The sequence below is a fragment of the Miscanthus floridulus genome, chromosome 8 (assembly GCF_019320115.1).
Source record: "Miscanthus floridulus cultivar M001 chromosome 8, ASM1932011v1, whole genome shotgun sequence".
NCBI classification, from domain to species: Eukaryota; Viridiplantae; Streptophyta; class Magnoliopsida; order Poales; family Poaceae; genus Miscanthus; species Miscanthus floridulus.
Window position 1 is genome coordinate 44,027,788 of NC_089587.1, and position 9,515 is coordinate 44,037,302.

General features: G+C 46.4%; 1 protein-coding gene across 1 annotated transcript; it reads right to left on the reverse strand.

Annotated features, from left to right (window-relative positions):
• Nucleotides 1–375: 375 nt before the first annotated feature.
• Nucleotides 376–5,756, reverse strand: LOC136468963 (secreted RxLR effector protein 161-like). The gene is made up of 4 exons (XM_066467344.1): nt 5,596–5,756; nt 3,730–3,732; nt 1,752–2,148; nt 376–525 (listed from the first exon to the last, which is right to left on the reverse strand). Exons 1-4 carry the CDS (start codon nt 5,754–5,756, stop codon nt 376–378), a joined length of 711 nt encoding a protein of 236 aa, XP_066323441.1.
• Between the last annotated feature and the right edge of the window lie 3,759 nt (nt 5,757–9,515).

Consider the following 9,515-nt stretch of genomic DNA (forward strand, 5'->3'; position numbering starts at 1 on the left):
CTTTGGCAAGAATCACAGTCTTGTAGAAGTCAAACTGAAATAGAGACCAAACCGGTAGTCTATCCCTCTATCATTCAGCCACACATAGGGATTTTCTGCCCTAGCTCTCTTGACTTGCACTCCCAAATTGTGGTAGTTACTGTGCTGCCTTTGGACTCCATGATCATAGATCACTGGCTCTCTCCTCACTGGGGCACCCTGATGCTGAACCATACAGGACTGATCAAACTCTAAGAACTGAGGGGGTGTGTCTAGCGCACCAACTGCAGGTATGATCTTCCCTTCTGTTCCTCCATAATCAGCAGGTCCTTCTCCATGTCCAGCAGCACCAGCACCACTGCCACTGCCTCTTCTAGGTTGAGCTTTTTGGCTGCCTCAACCTCTGCCCAGCTGCCCCCTGCCTTGACCAACATCTTCACCACCACCAGCAAGCTCTTGAACAACTATCCCTCTGATCTGGTGGTCGACAGGATCATTAGAGCGCTTCGACCTCTTCTCATTTCTTTGACCTAGATCACGTTCCATCTAACAAAAAGATCACGCAGAGAGGATAAGAAATAATGCTTAAACATAATAGCAACATCATAGTAGGTTTGAGTTGAGTTTTGAAGCAAATCAAGTCACTTAGTCTGTCCAGATCGTGGAGCCTTTGCGCTCTGACCTGGAGCCTCCGTGTAGATGCCCAGAGCCTCTGAGTTCTGGTGGATGAGCCCTTAATTTGATTCAACTATCAACTTGAATATAGCACAATGTACCATCAAATGTAGCACTAAATAACTAAAACAACTCTGTCTACGTAAGAAATAGATCGAAAAGATAACCCAAATTGAATCAATGGTGGAATTAGGGTTTCACCTTGTATGCGAGAAATCGAAGGGGAGGAGGACGATGATGATCACAGATGGCCTCAAGGATTGCTCCTCTACTGCGGGCGTAGCCGGGGAGCCAAGGATTTTGGCTGATGACGACTGCTCCTTCTTCCTCCTCCATGGACTCCCCCTGAGTCTCGGCCTTGGGCACCACCACGGCACACTCGTGCACAACTAGGATAGGCTGAGCGATGGTGCAACAGCGGTGCGAGAGATGACGCGATGACGGCGATGGCGAGAGCGAGTGCGAGAGCGCGTGCGAGAGAGAAGGAAGCGGTGTGGCTCGAATGAGGCCCCAGTAACTCAGGGGAGTTACTAGGAGGCGTAAAACGGGAAAGATGAAAAACTATTTTGATTGTTACCCAAACCTTAACCGAATCATCAGGGCATGGAGCCTCCGCGCTAGGCCACAGAGCCTCAGGGCCGTGGAACCTCCGCGTGGAAACATGGAGCCTCCATGAACTAACACCGAGCTGAGACTAGGTTTGTATTTCAAGGTAATTTCTTAGTGTTTTCATTATGATCATGAACTTCTTGTCTCTTGTAGCTAGCCAGCAGATCAACAATTCATAACAATAGCTACTTGAGACAAGATTGAACATAAGAACCAACATTTTGAAACAATTATGAATATTTTGCAAACCTATCTAGTTTAAATAGAAAATAACAGAAGCATGTAAGATTTCAAACCATGTTACGAGAGTCAAGTATATTTAGTTCACTCCTCAAAGCATAGAACCTTGACTCATTGAGAGGCTTTGTGAAGATATCGGCTAGTTGTTTTTTGGTGCTCACAAGGTGAATTGCGATATCTTCTTTGATTTCATGGTCTCTCAAGAAATGATGATGGATGTCTATATGCTTAGTTCTTGAGTGGCTCACGGGATTGTTTGCAAGCTTTATGGCACTTTCATTGTCATACAAAAGTGAGATTTTGGTAAAGCAACATCCGTAATTATTAAGGGTTTGCTTCATCCAAAGTAGTTGTGCACAGCATGCACCGGCGGCTACATACTCGGCTTTAGTGATGGAAAGGGCTACCGAATTTTGCTTCTTAGAGCTCCAAGACACTAGGGACCTTCCAAGGAATTGACATGTCCACGATGTACTTTTTCTTTCTACTTTGCAACCGGCATAATCGAAATCCAAATACCCAAGTAGATTGAAATTGGAGCCCTTAGGATACCATAAGCCAAAGTTAGGAGTGTGTACTAAATATCTCAAGATTCTCTTAATGGCCATAAGATGGCACTCTTTCGGGTTAGCTTGAAATCTAGCACTGTGGGGGTATGGCCCCCGGTATCCACAAGATAAGACATGGGCCGCACCATAAGAGGTGGCTCGACCCACAAGATCAAGGCGTGGACGGCACTGGTCGACATGCACCGTAAGATATTGTATAGTACCAAATAGGCTACTTTCCTTGTAACCCTACCCCTCCAGAGTATATAAGGAGAGGCAGGGGTCCCCTAGTCGTTGGACTACATCTTAATATAATACACCAAAGACATAGGATGTAGGGTATTACGTCGATTAGACGGTCCAAACTCGTCTAAATCGTTGTCTCTGCGCCTTGTGTCACCATCCAGTTCCTATCACGTGCACCTCCACCCACAAATCTACCTTTGTGGGATACCCCTCGGAGGACTGCTGAGCATCTTTTGTTGATAGTTGGCGCACCAGGTTGGGGCTGTGCGCTTGATCCATGGTGAACCAGATGGCGTACCTCAAGATCTACATCATTTGTGGTCACTCGGCTGATCGAGGCAACATCATGACGCCACTCGCAGTGGGGTGTCATGGCAAGATGAGTCTAGCGGCGGCCCTTTGCTTTCTCCGTAGCCTAGGATAGCCTAATAGATCGGACTTGGTTGTGACACACTTCGAAGCCGTCACCCAGGAGGAGGCGTACACATCCAGCATGCATTCATGAAGGGCCACGCGATTCGGATTTTGATATATCTACATTTGCATGCACGCAAGCATGTAGAATTCATCTACATCTTGATCTCAATACAATCGTCGATCTCGTCACTGTTGTCCTGCGGCAACCCGGTGTTAGAGGACCCCGCCGTCTACACATCACTTGCCGATGCCATCGGCGGCTCCCAAGAATCCAGTCTCGATGCACCTACCATGCATGTCTAGCCATGAAGAAGGAAAGAGTACTACATTAAAGGCATGAAAACTAATTAAGGCTTGTATGCATATATGCATATACGTACACCTTAAGTAGGCAAGCACGATTTCCATTGCTTGTTGCCGTATGAATACCTTTAGGATCTGACCTCGATGCCGCCCAAGTCCTATGTGATTGATCTCTCTGAATCTGATCTGACTAAGGCCGACTAGACGTTCTGCCTAAAGCTAAGTCACGCTTTAATATTCTTCTAAATATTCTCCAATCTCCGTATATTGCCATAATATTTCTCCAAGCTGTTTTCTCCATGTTTGCTCTCCAAATGATTTTTTGAACCCCCAAATAGTCATGTTGACGCTCGGATGTCCCCAGAGATGGCCCTGTCTCTGGCTCCTCCCTACACGTGCACGAGCGTCTGCCCTCTGCGTTATGGGTGGTCAGCAGCGGCTCCTTAGAGACGCTTTGTTCTTCCTACACGCACACGGGCTCTACGCTCCGTGTTATGGTTAACAGGCTAGCTAGGGCTAGAGACTCAGCTACACACTAACTGGTTGGACGGTTTATATTAAATATAAATAATCTTCACACCAACTGATCGCCGAGCTACATATGCTATTTCATCGCCATTGCTGATTTTTCTCCGGAGTTCATATATTTTTACATCATGTACTACCCGTTCTACATATTCGTATTGCAGGATCATCATCTAGGTGATCGGACCACCTGGTGCTTGGACTTCTCCACCGATCAACTGGTCGGACTGCTAGGTTCATGGACTTCATCGCCGACTAGTTGATCGGACTGTTCACCGATCGCTTCTACTCAATGCTCACTTTGTCGCTGACCAGTTGACCAGACTGTTCGTCGCTTGTGCTTCATCGCCAGCTACACCAGGGGCTCCTTGGTGCTCAGACATTGCCAGATACGCCGAGGACTCCTCTGTGCTCGGACATCGCCAGCAACATTGATTACTCCTCGGCACTCGGATTCTTCATGCTTGAGGACTAAGTGGGCATACTTCACCTTGCGGACATCGCCAGCTATGTTGGGGACTCCTCGGTGCTTGGACATCGCCAGCTATGCTGGGGACTCCTTGGTGCTCGGACATCGCCAGCTACGTCAGGGACTCCTCGGTGCTCGGACATCGCCAGCTACTCCGAGAACTCCTCGGTGCTCGAACATCGCTAGCTATGCCGGGGACTCCTCGATGCTCGGACATCGCCAGCTACGCCGGGGACTCCTCAGTGCTCGGACATCGCCAGCTACACCGGGGACTCCTCGGTGCTCGGACATCGCCAGCTATGACGGGAACTCCTCGGTGCTCGGACATCGCCAGCTACGTCGGGGACTCCTCGATGCTCGGACATCGCCAGCTACATCGGGGACTCCTCGGCACTCGGACATTGCCAGCTACACCGAGGACTCCTTGGTGCTCGGACGTCGCCAGCTATGCCGAGAACTCATCGGTGCTCGGACGTCGCCAGCTACGCCGGGGACTCCTTGATGCTCAGACACCGCAAGCTACGTCGGGGACTCCTCGGTGTTCGGACATCGCTAGCTACGCCAAGGACTCCTCGGTGCTCGGACATCGCTAGCTACGCAAGGAACTCCTTGGTGCTCGCACATCGCAAGCTACGCCGAGGACTCCTCGGTGCTCGGACATTGCTAACTATGCCAGGGACTCCTTGGTACTCAGACATCGCCAACTACGTTGGGGACTCCTCGATGCTCAGACATCGCCAGCTATGCTAGGAACTCCTCGGTGCTCGGACATCGCCAGCTACGCCGGGGACTCCTCGGTGCTCGGACATCATCAGCTATGCCGAGGACTCCCTTGGTGGTCGGATCTTGCTACATCTCGTCGGTGTGCTATCAAGCTGCTCCATGCTATTCGGATCAGGGTGCTGATCTTGGGCAGCATATCTGGGGTCTTGATACGCGCATGTCAGACGACGTCGACAAGCTTTCAGACTTCTTTTTCTTTGACCCTACTACAAGATTCATTCTTCATATTCCAACAGGTTTGTGGACTAAGTGAGCACACTTCACCTTGCGGTGAATGTGCGCTTTTCGATTCGGGGCTCCGCCCGTGGATTGGTTGCCCGCTCGGCCGGTCTTCTGCCTTTCTTCTACTTTTTGGTCCTGGCACCATGTGACCATGTCACCTACTATCAGACTCGGGGACTAGCTGTGGGAGTATGGCCCCTGGTATCCATAAGACAAGACATGGGCCACACCATCAGAGGTGGCCTAGCCCATAAGATCAAGGCATGCACTGCACTGGTCGACGTGCACTATAAGATATTGTATTGTACAAAATAGGCTACTTTCCTTGTAACCCTACCCCTCCAGAGTATATAAAGAGAGGCAGGGGTCCCCTAGTCGCTGGACTACATCTTAATACAATACACCAAAGACACAGGACATAGGGTATTACGTTGATTAAACACCCCGAACCTGTCTAAATCACTGTCTCTGCGCCTTGTGTCACCATCTAGTTCCTATCACGTGCACCTCTACCGACAAATCTACATTCATGGGATACCACTCGGAGGACTGTCGAGCATCTTTTGTCGATAAGCACACATGCACACACTAAGTATAATATCCGGCCTAGATGCACATAAGTAAAGTAGGGTGCCGATCATAGAATGATATACCTTTTGGTCAATAGCTTTCCCATCTTTATCCAAGCTTAAGTGCCCATTTGTTGATGTAGGTGTCTTGATGGGTTTGGCATTTGCCATGTCAAACTTCTTGAGTATATCCCTTGTGTACTTAGTTTGGCATATGAATGTCCCTTCCTTCAATTGGTTGACTTGAAACCCGAGGAAGAACATTAATTCACCCATCATAGACATCTCAAACCTCTTTGTCATAATCATATTAAATTCTTCATAAAAAGTTTAATTTGTACTACCAAATATTATGTCATCGATATATATTTGGCACACAAATATATCATTCTTAATCTTTCTTGTGAAGAGAGCAGTGTTGGCTTTGCCTATTTCAAAGCCTTGCTTGAGCAAGAAATCCTTAAGGCATTCATACCATGCTCTTGGTGCTTGCTTAAGCCCATAGAGCACATTATGGAGTTTGTAGACATGATGAGGATGCTTAGGATCTTCAAATCCCGGTGGTTGCTCCACATAGACTAGCTCGGAGAGTGGACCATTGAGGAAAGCACTCTTCACATCCATTTGATATAGCTTGAAATCATGATGGACAGTAGAGGCTAGAAGCATCCGAATTGCTTCAAGTCTTACCACCGGTGCAAATGTCTCTTTGAAGTCTAGCCCTTCAATTTGAGTGAACCCTTGAGCAACCAATCTTGCCTTATTCCTTGTCACCACACCATGTTCATCTTGCTTATTTCAGAAGACCCACTTGATGCCAATCACATTAGTCTTGGGTCTTTCTACCAACTTCCATACTTGATTTCTCTCGAAGTTGTTCAACTCTTCTTCCATAGCTATCACCCAATCTAGATCCTTAAGAGCTTCATCTACCTTAAGTGGTTCTAAGGAGGAAACAAACGAGTAAAATTGGTAAAAATTTGCTAGACGAGATCGAGTTGTTACCCCCTTTCTTATGCTCCCAAGGATGTTGTCAATGGGATGGCCCCGTTGTACACTTTGATGGACTCTTGGGTGAGATGGTCTGCCTGAAGGTTGATGTAGGGGTTGGTTGTCATCATCTTCATCAGCTTGAGGCTCATCATCTTGAATATGTTCATCCTCTTGCTGATTGTTGTCCCAGACTCTGGACCCTCCATGTCCTGGCGCGAAACCTCTAGGCCTCAGAGCCTCTGCGTCATGCATGTTCATAGGACCTAGAACAACAGTTGGCCCTTAGAGTGGTGTTGAATCTTGGAGTGGAGGATCTTCTTCTTCAGTAGCTTCAACTGGTCTCACATGACCTGTGGCCATATGCTTGATTGCTTCACAAGGTGGCTCTTCTTTTCCTACAACAACTAGATCAACTTGCTCCACTTGAGAGCCATTTGATTCATCAAACGTCATGTCTACTGTGATTTCATTTCTTTCGGTAGAAAGATTGAAAACCCGATAGGCGTGCTCATTTGGACCATAACCAAGAAGAAAGCCTTCATCAATCTTAGGTACAAATTTAGAGCTTCTGGACTTCTTGTTAAGAATGAAGCATTTGCACCCAAATACTCTAAAGTATGACACACCTTGGGTTTGTTACCGGTTATGAGCTCATATGAAGTCTTCTTGTAGTACTTGTGAAGATAGAGGTAGTTGATAGCATGATAAGCGGTGTTGATTGCTTTGGCCCAATAGTTGTCCGGAGTCTTGTACTCATCAAGCATTGTTCTTGCCATGTCAATGGGAGTGCGATTCTTGCTCTCAACCACGCCATTTTGTTGAGGGGTATATGGAGTCGAGAATTCATGCTTGATGCCCTCCTCATCAAGAAACTCTTCAACGTTGGTGTTGCGGAATTCGGTGCCATTGTCACTTTGCACCTTCTTGATAGGTAGCCCGAACTCCCTTTGTGCTCTTCTAACGAAGGTCTTCACCTTCCCTTGCACTTCACTCTTATCATACACAAAGAACACCCACATGAAGCAAGAATAATCATCAACAATAACAAGACCATATTTGTTACTGCCAATGCTAACATAGGCAACCAGTCCAAAGAGATCCATGTGGATGAGCTCCAATGGGCTTGAGGTAGTGACGATGCTCTTTGGTGGGTGTGGTACGCCTACTTGCTTTCCGGCTTGGCATGCTTTACATATCCTATCTTTCTCAAATTGAACATTCGTTAGTCCAAGGATGTGTTCCTCCTTTAGAAGTTTGGCTAAGTTTCTCATCCCAACATGAGCTAGTCGATGATGCCATAACCAACCCATACTAGATTTTGCCACTAAACAAGTCTCAAGTGTTGCTTTACTTTTGTTAAAGTCAACTATGTAAAGCTTGCCCTTCAAGCGACCCATAAAAGCAATAGAGGAATCCTCCCTTCTAATGGTGGTCACATCCTTATCCATAAAGTGACAATCATAGCCCATCTCACATAATTGTGATATAGACAATAAATTATAACTTAACGAATCAACATGTAAAACATTGGAAATTGAATGATCTTGAGTTATAGAGATTTTACCGACACCAAGCACTTCTCCTTTTGAATTATCCCCAAATACTATGTTTTCACTTGGACCTTCCATTTGGGCATAAGATGAGAACATACTCTTCTCTCCGGTCATATAATTTGTACATCCACTATCAAGCACCCAACTTGATCCACCGGAGGAGTATGCCTGCAAAACAAGTTTAGTTCCTTCTTTTAGGTCTCCAATTAGCATTGGGGCCTTGAGTGTTAGCCACTAGAATCTTAGGAACCCATAGAGATCTTTTCACATATATGTTGGACTCATTTCCAACATACATGGCAACAACTTTACCTAGGTTGTTGCGTCTCAACTAGGGATGAAAATGGATCGGATACGGACGGATATCACCAATATTATATTTGTTTTCATATTTCTGTCCGGATTTGGATTCGAATACGGATAGTGTCAACTATGTCGGATAGGATACGATTGGATATCAACATCATAAATATGCGATTTGAGTATTCGGATACGGATACGGTATTGGATGTTGGATATCCAGGCTCGGATATGGACAGATCTCAACCCCTCTAAACGGATTCGGTTTCGAATACGGTCAGAAAATATCCATACCGTTTTCATCCCTAGTCTCAACACATAGCTAGAGGACATGCTCTCATGGGGTGCATGGGCCTTGGGCTTGTAAGCATACTTGTTCCTCTTTGGTATGATTGGGTTCTCCTTGACCTACAGACGAGTGTTAGATGTTTTAGGAACTTGTTGTCTTGGTTGAGATGGTGCCTTGGTTCTATTGATGCCACTGTTCTGCCAAACCCTGGAACCTCCATGTTTTGGCACGGAGCCTCTAGGGCACAGAACCTCCGTGTTTCTGCATGGAGCCTCCACGGTCTGCACTAGTTGTACCTCTCCAATGGTCTCCTTTTTCTCAAACCTGATGCAAGACACTCCATTCACCATCTTCCTTTCACCGGTCTTGCCACCCTTCTTGTGGCCGAGACCATCCTTGATAAAAGGATGTCTTCCTTGAATGAACTTGGGCTTCTTGCTTGCATCATCCATGCACCAACTAGCTATGATATTGTTGAGTCTTGCAATTTCCTTCTTTATAGCTTCCATATTAGCAAGGTTAGTAGCACAAGCTTTTAAATCAACATTGTAGCATCTATCACAACCCTTGCTACTAGATGCATTAAAGATCTCACTTGCCTTCGTAGCATTGTTCTTTTCTTGAAGAGTATTTAGGTCATCCTTTAGGGTAGCTATGACACTTTCCGCTTGGTCAATTTCCAAATGTAAAGTTTCAACCTCACTTCTTTCCGATGCAAGAGCTTTCTTGCAAGTAACATAGAGTTTCTCTTATTTGGCAAGAGTAGCTTGAGTTCTCTCTAATTCATCTACCACC

Coding starts and splice junctions, on each gene's coding strand:
- LOC136468963 (XM_066467344.1), bottom strand. CDS start 5,756: ATGGCAAATGCCAAACCCATCAAGACACCTACATCAACAAATGGGCAC. Junction 526..1,751: donor TAAAGCTTGCAAACAATCCC/GTGAGCCACTCA, acceptor TCTTTTTGTTAG/ATGGAACGTGATCTAGGTCA.